Source organism: Musca autumnalis, unplaced genomic scaffold (genome assembly GCF_047663935.1).
Source record: "Musca autumnalis isolate F117 unplaced genomic scaffold, ASM4766393v1 scaffold_2, whole genome shotgun sequence".
Lineage (NCBI taxonomy): Eukaryota > Metazoa > Arthropoda > Insecta > Diptera > Muscidae > Musca > Musca autumnalis.
The window spans coordinates 65,672,897-65,685,783 of record NW_027411755.1 but is presented as its reverse complement, the minus strand read 5'-3'; the positions used below and the strand labels follow the sequence as shown (position 1 = coordinate 65,685,783).

Sequence of the window (12,887 nt, the reverse complement as noted above, 5' to 3'; positions counted from 1 at the left end):
CAGTAGTTTTAAGTTATTATCTCTCTCTACTCATTGTCAGTACACAGTCAGTCAGTTACTTCGCAACCACCAATTAATAGACATCTCATCAGTACATATTTCGTTATAGTTCATTGTTCTTCATAATTAATACTTTATTTCAACTCATAAAACAACTTAAAGTTTTATTCAATAAATGAATTGATTGTTATGTTTAAACATCGTCTTTCATTCAATCGACCACCTCCGTAAGAACATAACAATTTGGCGACGAGGATTTTGGAACAAAGATGTATCATTCTCGCTAACAATTTGGCGACGAGGATTGTGAATCAAAAACCGCTCACACAGTAACAAAAGGAATTTCACAATTTCATCAGAACTTTCAACAAGGCTGCGTAATAACATCAAGACATCGCACACAATAACAGTTGTGGCAGGAAGATTTTCAAGGAAAACATCAAAACGCACAGGCGCAAGTTCATCAGGAATATTCTAACAAGAATTTTCAAGAAATCTTCAGCGATCAACACTCACACAAACAACAGTTTGCAGTCTCACATATACATACATAAATTTTTTTCAGCTCAACACACACACCACTACAACGTTGGGAATTTCATCATTTTTGCTGTATACACATAAAGACATACAACGGCAGCGTCTCTAACAAAATTGTAACGGCTGAAAACACACAGACACTAGAACAATCTAGACATGTCGGAACAAGCGAATATTTTACAAATACTTGCGAATCAACAGGATTTGCTCAACAAACTCACACAAATCATCGCTGGACAACAAGGTGCAAACGCAGTTTCATCATCAGTTCCAGGTGGAGAATCATCAGTGGCAAAGGCCCACCTCATGGAATCTTTAGCTAATTCCATGACGGATTTTCACTATGAGCCTGACAGTGGTTTATTATTTGAATCGTGGTACAATCGTTTTAAACACATCTTCGAAAGGGAAGCAAGTGCACTGGACGATGCAGACAAAGTAGGACTTTTGTGGAGAAAAATGTCCAATCACATTCATGAACGATTCAAGAATTTCGTGTTACCAAAACAACCTCAAGAACTTTCATTGGCAGACACAATCAAACATCTTACAAGACTATTTGGCAGAACAGAAACACAAGTAAGTCTACGATACAAGTGTCTCCAAATCACAAAGATGGAAAATGAAGATTTTAAAGAATACGCCAGTCGTGTCAATCTTCAGTGTGAACTTTTTAAACTGGATGACTTAACTACAGACCAGTTCAAGTGTTTAATTTTCATACTTGGTCTTAAATCATCACAAGACAGTGACATCAGAATCCGTTTATTAAGGCATCTTAATGAAAGTAAGGAAGTAGTCAACCTAGAAAAGCTAGTTGATGAAACACAAAGCATTTTGGATTTGAAAAGTGACACAGCACTAATTGAGGGAAGCCAAAAACAGTGCAACAAAATTGGTAAGCCTCAACAAAAACAAAAGATACCAAAAACAGCATGTTGGTATTGTGGAGATATGCATTATGCAAAACATTGCCCCTACTCCAAGCACAAGTGTACCAAGTGTCAACAGATTGGTCACAAAGATGGTTTTTGCAACAGCATGCACAGGCAGAGAAAATCAAAACACAACAACAACAAACCTCAACAGAGCAAAACCAATCACGACCAAAATTCTAAGAAGAACAGTGTGACTCATCAGAATTTCAACAAGAATAAATCAAAATTCAATACAAAAACTATATTGTCAACAAAGCAAGTACACTTCAAGGAATTAAGAAAATATGTCACAGTGAGTATTAATTCAAAACAAGTGAAACTACAGTTGGACACGGCATCAGACATTACCATAATTTCCAAATCAACGTGGAACAGAATCGGAAAGCCGGATGCATTTGAAACCACAGACACCGCCGAAGATGCAGGTGGCAATAAACTCACATTTTTTGCAAAACTTTTTCCAATAGAAGTGTCGGTTGCAGGAAAATCAAAAATTGTGGATTGTTACATTTCAAATTTGGAATCATTAAATGTCCTAGGCATAGATTGGATTGAGAAATTTAATCTATGGGATATTCCAATAGCAAAATGGTGTCATCAGATCAAGTTCACAGGAACTAAGTCTTTGAACAATGTTTATCAAGTACTCAATGCTCACTTTCATCCCAGCCCAAATAGGCAGGTCAAAAAAGCATTCAAAAAAAGGGAAGAGGAAGGAGCCACCGCAAAAGCATCTTCAAGAAGAAAAACTCACAACGTATTCAACGTTCATAAAAATCTATGTTCTTCAGTCATGGACAGAAATCAGAAAAAGGAAAGTCAGTATAATTTCAAACACGGAAGTCGCATCAAGGTACATGCAGATCAACTTCAAACAAAAACAGGCGATACTTCTGCTTCATCAAACAAATTATCACCTTTGGACATATTACTTCGAGAATTCAACATTAAATTGCCGTATACAGATCCTACAGCATATCAACCTGAATCATCCGCAGAAGACAACCAGTTGAAGTAATATCCAGAACCCAGGTTCAAACTTAAAAGGGGAGATATTAGGGTAACCCTAGTACTACCACATAAAATGCAACAATCTGGCAGCATCATAGCAGTGTTGCATGCATCAGTAGTTTTAAGTTATTATCTCTCTCTACTCATTGTCAGTACACAGTCAGTCAGTTACTTCGCAACCACCAATTAATAGACATCTCATCAGTACATATTTCGTTATAGTTCATTGTTCTTCATAATTAATACTTTATTTCAACTCATAAAACAACTTAAAGTTTTATTCAATAAATGAATTGATTGTTATGTTTAAACATCGTCTTTCATTCAATCGACCACCTCCGTAAGAACATAACAGTTATGTTCCGTTTGCCAGATACGCATCCACCATATGTCAACATCGGTCAGATGTATTGAATGTAAGTGATGGGTGCATTTCCGAGGTCGTTCTGGTCGGGTCTGGTCTTCCGGTCTACTGCAATAGGAGTATTGTTGCTTCTTGCTGCGCCAGTGTGTCTCCAACTTCGTCATCGTTGTTGTTTTGGTAACATCATATGGTATGTTTATTTTTCTGCTTAATCTGGCTCTGGGTCTATCTTCAGTTATAGGAATGTGCCAGCTTCGATAGGTTGTAATCACAAAGTTTCTAGAGTTAGTATACTCGTAGTAGGTTTGACAGGGCAGTTAAAAATATGCAGTCTGTAAATGGGCCTGCATCAATACTTGACCTACAGGAATTTAGACGGCTCCACCTGAACGTAGTTGAGCCAAAACTACTCTGGTTTGTCGTGGCAGTTCTTCAGCTGCGATAGATGGGGAATGTACACCGAGGTCCGTATTGCACTTATGTTCGCGGACCACACTAGCGCCGGACCACATAGCTTACCACAGACCGATATATAGCGTTATATGTGGTCAACAAGGTTTTTTTATCTGCATCCCAAGTGCTGCCGTCTAGAGGACTTGAGGACTTAGTTCCCACATCTCAGCTTATCGCAGGTAGCTGTGGCATGCGCGGACAACATGGATATTCTGTCCAATACGACCCCTAGAATTTTGGGATAGTTGATGGTCGAAATTCTGCTACCATCGACCACGACATTCAACTCTTTTCTCGCGTGTGCCGTCCATGTGGTGAACAGTATGGCGGGGTTTGGACTTCTTGTTCCTGAATTCTACGTACGACTGGTGTCCACACATATAATTGAGTTTTCAACGTTTTAAACTTGGCCGAAGGGCAGTCTGTTTGATGTTCTCAAAACAGCGTGGAGTGTTTGACAGTGTCAAATAATTCCGACAAGTCAAGCACCAAAATCATTGTTCTATCACAGGGCTTGCTTTGGTTAGCCGTCGACTAATATGTGTGGAGATGGCGTACAGCGCTGTTGTCGTTCTGTGCTGCTTACGGAGCACATGCGGATGATGGGCAACTGGATAGCTGTTTCTGATGAGTCTTTGCTACGGGCAACAAACGCGAAATCGGTCTGTATGATTCACCTTTGCTGGCACCCTTACCTGACTTCGGTAAAGAAATCACTTTGCACATTTTCCAGACTTCGGGAACAATGTGGGTGATTAGCGACAGGTTGAGAACTTTGGTGAGATACTAACCTCCCGGCACATCGAGGTGTTTCAGCAGTATCATGGACATACCATCGGGCCTAACGCTTTGGATGACTTAGGGTTCCTAATGGCATTTGCAATATCATCCATTGTAAAATGTGGTGATTCCTCCTCGGCAGGAAGAGAACTGATGCGGCGTAGTTTTCTTCTCTTCGCAGAGGTTTTCTCGACAAACTGTCGTTAAAAATAACTTGCTCACCCCTTCAGATCAGTCAGCGTAACTTCGCCCAACGCTGCGAGGATCTATCTTCCTACTTTCCAGAGTTCGAGAGTGCCTTAACCGTTGTCCACAATTCACTAATTCCGACTCTAATGTTGCAACTCTTCAGATGATTTAGCCACTTGTTTCGCTTGTGCTCACCGACCAAGCTATTAACTTCCAGTGTAATTTCCCTAACGCTGGGGCTAACATTAGAACATTAGAAGGGTCGGGCAGTTCTCTGGGGCGGTGATTGGTGAACTCTCTGAAACAAGGTCAATGTATGACTGATGAAAGTGCGGCGTTCTGTTGATTGAGACAATTAAAAGGAGATGGCATGACCCAAGAGAAACGACGGGTTGTCAGGTGAGGTCAATTGCCGGACCAGGTATTTATATTCTAATGGCGATGATGACTACTCATTGGGGACTGTGTTCTCGTAGCATGCAGCAACATAGTCTAAATATGTCACATGTTTTCAAAAGGCTCAAAATTTTGGCTTAGCTGCAACTTGAGGGCTTTTCGAGGATTGTTTTGAAATTTACATCAAAGGTAGTATTTGTGGTCCTGTTTTCAGCGATATAACTTTTCAACTAAAATGGCTGATGGCCACGACTTATATCCTCACAAAAGTTAAAAATGTTCGCTAAATGCAGTTAAGGATTGATTGGAAATTTTTACCTATGGTACTCCTTGTGGTATTGTTTACAGCAAATTATTACAAATAATTTTGTGAGCAAGTCCATGCTTCCTGACGTAGTGTCCCAAAAGCTCTAAAAAGTACTATGGTGACCAACTAAAATATCTGGTCGGCACGGTAAATATCCAAAGAAATGACTCCCAAAATTAGATCGAGTTCCATGGTAGACTATTTCGGGTCATTCCTTTAGGTACCACCTCCGCAAAAAAACAATACTTTTCCGTTTTAGTCCGGTTTAAGGACACTTCTGGGATCATAACAATTAGGTGCACCACTCCTGTTATGGTTTGTTTCTTCAGTTGTAGGCTGAGGGTATTTAGCTGTCGGCTGACTCGTTTTTACTTTTTTTCAACTTTTATCTTATCTTTATCTTTTATCTGTCTTGTGGTGCAATGGTATGCACACCCGCATTGCACGCTGAAGGTCGTGGGTTCGATTCCCCGACCAGGCAACAAAAAATTTCAATGGTGACAAAATACCCCTCAGTAATGTTGGCGACATTCTCTGAGTATTTCAGACATGTAAAACTTCTCTACAAGTGGTGTCTTAAGACACACCGTTCGGACTCGGCAATAAGCAGTAGGTCCCATGTCATTGAGCTAATATGAATCGGAGTGTACTTATTGATATCAGAGAAGTCTCCCTTGTCCCGTCTGGGATGTTTGTGGAACAATTATTATTATTATTATAATGACCACATTAGTCATTCCTTTTTTTGTATGGAGTACATAACCTAATATATTACTTACCCCCAAACATTGATAATCCACCATTGTTGCTTTCATCCTTTTTCGTTTCCCCCACGATATTCGAGTTGCTCTCTTGTTTCGCTTCTTGTTGTAAAAATTGATTAGTTACATCAGCTGTTTTTCCTTGCTGCTCGTAAGCTGTACATATACTATCTGTGACAGAACCGGATGAACTACTTTCAGTCAGATTTTGTTGCAGTAACGTTGTAGTTGAAGATTTTTTCGTTTTTACATCCTGTTGTTCATCCTGATGTTGTTGTTGCTGTTGTGCAACGTCAGTTAATGCCGTTGGCTGTTGTGGTGATTCTTTGGCGGGAACTGTTATTGCTTCGGGATATTCTTCGGGTTTATCTTTCCTTGCATAATTTATCATATTATCAAATTCACGTTCCAAAAAAGTTTGAGTATAACTTTGATCATCAATTGTTTCCAGATTTGGTATGTGGCAGATGCGTCGTTCTTCCGAAGTTTTACGTGATGAAAATTGATCTAAAACTTCTATACTCGATTGACTGGGATTTGATATTATATCAATATCACTTTCACCATTGGTTTTAAAATCTAAATCACGATCGGTATTGCTGCTGCCCACCAATGATTGATTTGAGTTGAAGGAGCTTTCAGAATTTGTTGTGGTAATTTTCGAACATGAAGATTCATTGAGGGATGTCGCTGAACCTAAACAGAGAGAAGTAACAAAGAAAATGGAAATGTGTTAAGAGTACATAACAAATTTGCCCAAAGGACAAGTCAAAACTCTCTTCTCGATAATTTTGGGCTAAAATGATTGCTCCATTATTTTTTTAATTTTAGATTTTTGCTTAAGGTTTTGACTCATCATTTTTCCATAAAGAAACATTGGTTTGTTAGTAAAAACCAAATGAAATGTCCATACAAAAGCAAAATAATAATATTCTGGGATTAATTCCAATTAGTTCCAATTAAAATAATTTTGGTTTTTATAAATTTAAGCCAAGCCAATGCTTCTTTTCTAGTTGTTGTTTTTTGCATTATAGAAATCAAAAGTAAAGTGATATTAACTTTTTAGAAGTTGTTTCAGTGTTGTTGCTTGCAGTGAATTAGTTGAAAGCCTTGTTTTGCCTTTACCTTAGATCACCATTTTGAGTAGTTTTTTGGTTAAGAAAATAAACAAAATAAAAAGAAAGAAAATCCAACATAAAAACAAAGAGCATACAAGAGATAAAGAAATATCAGTTAGTCTTTAAAATTAAATTATAAAAACATGCCCAGTGCAAAGTAATATTCTCAAATACCAAACATACCAATACTGTTTGTATCATCGGCCACTTCTATGCCAGCAACATCCTCAACTTTTAAAGGTACAATGCTTGTGGGCAATTCCTCAACAATTGAGGCAGGAGAAAGTTTGTCCATTAATATGTTTGTCTTTTCCAGTGATTTGGGTATAACATGGATTTCGGCCACAAAACACGATTTACAATCAGGGCAACGAATTTCTGTATTGAAATTGAAGAGAATAAATATTTTTTTTTTTAAATACCAATACACGAAATATTGAAATTGCCTTACCCATATTTGTTATTTTGTTTTTGATCTCCTGTGAAAATTGACAACTACAATTTACACAACGATATATGGTTTGATTCATTTCTCTTAAATCTCGTTGTGATAAAATGTCTCGCAACTTTTTCTCCAGTTCCTGTGAATATATGGAAAATGACATTACTATATTACAACTACATATTACAAATATGACATACCTGACACAAATCTTCCTCCACCGTGTAAATACGTTCTTGTTTATCCACTTTAACTGTATCAAAATTTAAACGTATTGTATTTGATTTAATGCGATCACAAGATTCTAAAATTTTTAAACTCCATTTAGTTTTAGTTCTGCAAATAATGTAATAAAACATATAAATATTGAATATTATAAACAATAAAAATCTTAATAGTACTTACTTTTCTGTTAGTGGGTCGCGTTCTCTTAAAAAGTTTGATGATCTTGTTAAAAATATGGCTTCATTGCGATTTGTTGTATCATAAACAATGTAAGTTTCTTCATCATCTTCACGCTCGGATACTAAAAACCAAAAAATAAATAAAACAACAAATGATAAATAAATAAAACTTATTTAGATTGTGTTATTGGTGGGGATCTCCCCCTGTTAAATATCACGTTCACTTATAAGAACGAAAAGAATGGGTTAGGGTCCCGTTCTATTAAACAATCCCAAAAAAAAAAAACAAAAATTAAGGCAGAAACAACTCCACTTATGCTGACGTACCCGATAACTACTTAAGGACCACAGTTCGCCAGACATAAATCCCACCGTTGCGGTTATTCGATACCGGATTGACCATGAACTACAAAACATCCATGTTCCTGTGGCGTACACATGCCTGTAATTGTATCGTTATTCTGTGTTGGGAGCAGCAGAAGAATGCCTTCTCCAAATTCTTTTGGTCCGCACCGGTAAGGAGGAAAACCCAGGACCAATATGGATGTGCTCGGTTTGTCACATCCGCACGCACCACATTCAAACTTCGTGAGATGCAATAGATGTCGGGAGGGGTGCATCTCAGTAGTTTCTTTGGATTCGTACCACGCCACCTCCACACATATTTATTTATTTATTCAATTTAACATGTATAACAAAGCCAACAGGCCAATTAATGAAATACAAAATGCTTAAACCAGTGACTCACTACTCCAACAAAAGGACAAACGTCCAAAATAAATACAATAGTAACATAATGAAGAGAAAAAAAACTTAAAGTACTATTAATTACTAAAAAATTAAAATTAAACGCGCATATAATAAATGAAAAACACAATGCATCACACAGTGAGGTACTACTCTAACAAAAGGACACATTCAGCATGTCCGAGGTAAGTAAGTAAATAAGGGAAATACTACAAACATTCTGAGATCAAAAAACTCGCTATAAAAAAACATTCCTACGTTCATCAATAAATGCAAACTGAAGCATACTGTAGAACACAAAATATGCATTTAAGCAGGGCTTGTGAAATGGTGAATAAGTCGTTTATAGAATGTGCTAGGGGAAATGCTAAAAATCTTGAGTTCAGTGGGAAGCATGTTGTACAACCGTGCCACACGAACCAGGAACGAAACATCCATCAGATGGTGTACAACTGGGATTTGAATTTGGTTGCGCCTATATAACGAGCCAAACACAAATCCGTTTACTAAAAATAAGGGACATTGAAACTTCAGAACTTTAACAAAACTCAGAAGCAAACGCGAATCAATGTAGGACTGAAAAGAACAGCCAAAAAACCTAACCACATAAGGTTCCATATGAGCACGGGGATTCAGCCTGAATACAAACCGCAAAACTCTGTTGATTGCTATAAGAATCAGATGCAGGTTACCCGAAGAAGTACCAGTATACACCTCAATACAGTATAGGAACACTGGCAAAACCAAGGCATGAGCCAAACGCTTCCTAACAAAAAACGGCAGGGCCAAATCCGTGGCATAAAGCGAACGCAGAGAAATATTAACCCGGGATATAACCATCTTAACATGACTGGAGAAGCAAAGTTTGTCATCAAGCAGAACACCCAGGCACAACAACTCCGAAACAAAATCAATTCTCGCATTATTGTAAACGACAGTCACACAGCAATCAGGAAACGACGCGAAAAACAACGCCTTTGTCTTGGACGTATTAACGGAGAGAGAACTATGGATCATCCAACCATACAACGCCCGCATCGCACAATCAATCCTAGACTGAAGCACAGACGCGTAGCGACAATCACCTTTAAAAAGCAGTTGGACATCATCAGCAAATGCATAAGGTTCGCACCAAAACTGCAATACTGGAAAAAGGTCATTCAAAAAAAGGATGAAGAGAAGCGGCCCCAAAACCGAACCCTGCGGCACGCCACTTCTGACCGACAAGACCGAACTATATCTGTTGTCAGCACAGACCATTTGGCTCCTACCTAAAAGGTAGGACAGCATCAGGTCGCACGCACTACGCGAAAACCCATACAAGGAATGTAATTTATACACCACCTTAATATGGTCAACCCTATCGAACGCCTTCTCCAAGTCAAGCGATAACAGTACACAGCACTTGGTACCACCGAAACTGGAACGAATTGAGTCGGTGAGCCCCAACAACAAAGACGCGGTACTCCTATTCCTCCTGAACCCACACTGGACATCATTCAGCAATCTATTCTCCTGCAAACGCGACGTTATCTGCGCCTTCAAAATATGCTCAACAACCTTGGAGCAGATTGGCAAAATAGAAATAGGGCGAAATTCCTGCAACGAACCAGGAACATTCTTCTTCTTCACAGGAACAATCTTAGCCAATTTCCAGCCAACAGGAAAGACAGATGTGGTTAATATAGTGTTCACCAAATGAAGGAAATGTGAACAAAGTAAAGGCATCACAATCTTTAAAAACTTAAGACAATACCCATCCAACCCAGCCGCATTGGATTTAATCGCAGCAAACGCGCTCTCCTGCTCCGAATAATCCACGCGCCGAAAAGAGAAACCACTTTCGCTGAAAACAACACCACTCAAGTCACTTAAGACGCTCGGACCAACAAGCTGGTTCAAAGCAAAATTAGCATTCAAGTCATCAACACTTCCGGCAAACTCGTAAGATTTATCCGAGGAGAATCCATGAAATGAAATGAAATGAAATGAAAATATTGTCTAAATGCCAAATCCCTAATTGAGTTGTAATACGATATCTCAGGAGCTCCATACCAATCATTATCAGAGCTCCGGAATAATTTCCTCCTTTTGACTGGGAACTCTGAAAGCAACAAACTGAGACACTCGTTAAAACAATTGGTCATCAACATTGTTCGATAAGTACATCGGTGAAAAATCAAAGGAAGAAGCAACAGAATTTAAAACGTCCCTGCTGACCGCATTATAATCAACAAACTCGATAAACTGATCCATACCTGAAACAGAGATGTCAAGAGACAAAAAAAAAAATGAAAGCATGGTCCGAAATTCCCGGACAGAAAAACTGACTAGAAAAAACAACAGACCCCGCATTACTAAGAGCAAAAAAGTCTAGAAGTGACGTAGAATTACGAGCCACACAAAAATTAGTGGGAATCAAGTTATGCCTAATGGAAACGCCAAGCCTACTACAATAATCCCTTACTCTAACTGATGAATTGAGGCAAAACAGGTCATTATTAAAGTCGCCCATTAGTACAACCTCTGAATACCGCACAAGCAAGTCACCCACATCATCCTCAAAAACCCCGAAATCCCCATTTGGGAGATATACAACACCTACAAGAATCCTTCGCCTACCAAGCACCAACTCAACAAACAAGCTCTCAGCAATACCAAACTTACTACTTTTAAAAACAACATTAAATTTAATCGACTGGGAAATGTATAAGGCCACTCCACCACCCCTCTGCACAGGTCGATCATTACGGCAACATTTATAACCCGGGATCGTAATCCTATTAGAGGGAATTGACGGCTTTAGCCACGTTTCACTCACCCCAACCACATGCAAAAAACTACCATCCACCACATTTCTTATTTCAGAAAGCTTAGAAGAATTGCCAGAAAGGCAGAAACTACGGCAGTTAAAATGCCCAACATTCAAATTATCCTTCATCGCACTTAAAGATGAACGCAAAAACACATTATCACTAGCAGTGACGCCTAAATCACTAGTAATCATTTAAAAATATATATATGACATTAAAAACCGAAAAAATGTTAAAAAATAAAGAAATACAATATATACATATTCCATAAAGCATCTCACAATCCAAATGGGAACTACCCAAATGGAGACCAAGTAAAAACCAACAAGACCGCAATCATAAAATAGTATCCAGACGCACTGAAACACCACCAATAAAGTTTTTTCGCCTATCCTCCGCCACAGCACCACCTACATATGCATCATCGCCAGTACTTCGTCTCTCCTCAGATCCAAAAAAACAAACGAATTGATTGGCATCAAATGTTTTCACCACCCCACTTAACAAAGTCACATTTACTCTTGGCTCATCATTATTCACCAAAACAAACTTCAATATTTTGTTCATCTCTCGGAGCCTACGGCAACGGAAACCTAGCTTGGCAGCGGGAGGAGTAAGGTGGTCATTTAGATATACACGAGAGGTAACATGACTATCAATGACATTATTCAAAGTAATACTTCCCCGACGATGATAATTAGCCATAACAGCATCTCTCATGTGTACCGAGGCAAACTTCACAAGCACTGTTTTTCCACCATAAATATAGCAAGCGTGCTGAATATCACTATTATTAAGAACTATACTACATAGACCAGCGATTTTTATAATTGGCTCTCGGAGATTGCGGATCGACCTCGGCAACCCGTTGATTAAAATATCTGCACGGTTAAGGCGCCGTTGACTAACAAGGTTATTACTAGACATCGGATTTTGCATATTTGCATATTTTTTATTAATAAAGATACGAAAATTCTGATTGGACCAAAATTCGTTTTGAAGAAAACTGAATGCAATGACAGGCTCATATTTTTTTTAATTTTTTTTGCATATTTGCATATTTTGCATATGCACAAAATATGCAAAAAATATGCAAAATATGCAAAAAATATGCAAAATATGCAAAAAATATGCAAAATATGCAAAAAATATGCAAAATATGCAAAAAATATGCAAAATATGCAAGTAATTTTTTTGACAAAAATCATCAAATTAAATTTGGAAACTCATCAAAAAGTGTTATAAATTATGTTTATTGCCGTTAAACGTCGATTTCTTAGCAGATTATCATGTTATTAATTATTATTGCGCCACAGCAATAAATCTGGACTAAAAGACTTAGAAAATTTCCTATAACGCAGCCTTCTTATAACAACATAAGTTGCTTTCTAATACAAATTTATTCAAAAACTCAATCAGAAATGTCAAAATGTACGTATCCAAATATGTTGATAGTTTCTGCTCGGCCAAAATTGTCTGACAGAATAACAAATGAGCTAGAAATTAAGACTAAGAAAATATTGAATATTACATAAAATCTTTCATATTTTATTAAAAACATATAAAAAATATATACGGTGCCATCATGAATATTTCCCTCTGAATTTTCCACACGGAAAATAAT

The 12,887-nt window shown here is 37.9% G+C and overlaps 1 protein-coding gene across 8 annotated transcripts in view; it reads right to left on the bottom strand.

Moving 5' to 3' along the window:
- LOC141394032 (uncharacterized) overlaps positions 1 to 12,887 on the bottom strand; it is a 31,389-nt gene that overhangs the window by 2,510 nt on the left and 15,992 nt on the right. For 4 of the 8 annotated variants that reach the window (XM_073967786.1, XM_073967785.1, XM_073967787.1 and 1 more), the window contains 6 exons: positions 7,705 to 7,825; positions 7,500 to 7,635; positions 7,309 to 7,438; positions 7,041 to 7,235; positions 6,799 to 6,864; positions 5,758 to 6,435 (listed from right to left, as the gene is read on the bottom strand). In XM_073967786.1, the coding sequence (XP_073823887.1) occupies positions 5,758 to 6,435; positions 6,799 to 6,864; positions 7,041 to 7,235; positions 7,309 to 7,438; positions 7,500 to 7,635; positions 7,705 to 7,825 (1,326 nt within the window). The remainder of the gene's footprint in view (positions 1 to 5,757; positions 6,436 to 6,798; positions 6,865 to 7,040; positions 7,236 to 7,308; positions 7,439 to 7,499; positions 7,636 to 7,704; positions 7,826 to 12,887) is intronic. The other 4 variants (XM_073967790.1, XM_073967789.1, XM_073967791.1 and 1 more) reach the window with 1 other exon arrangement.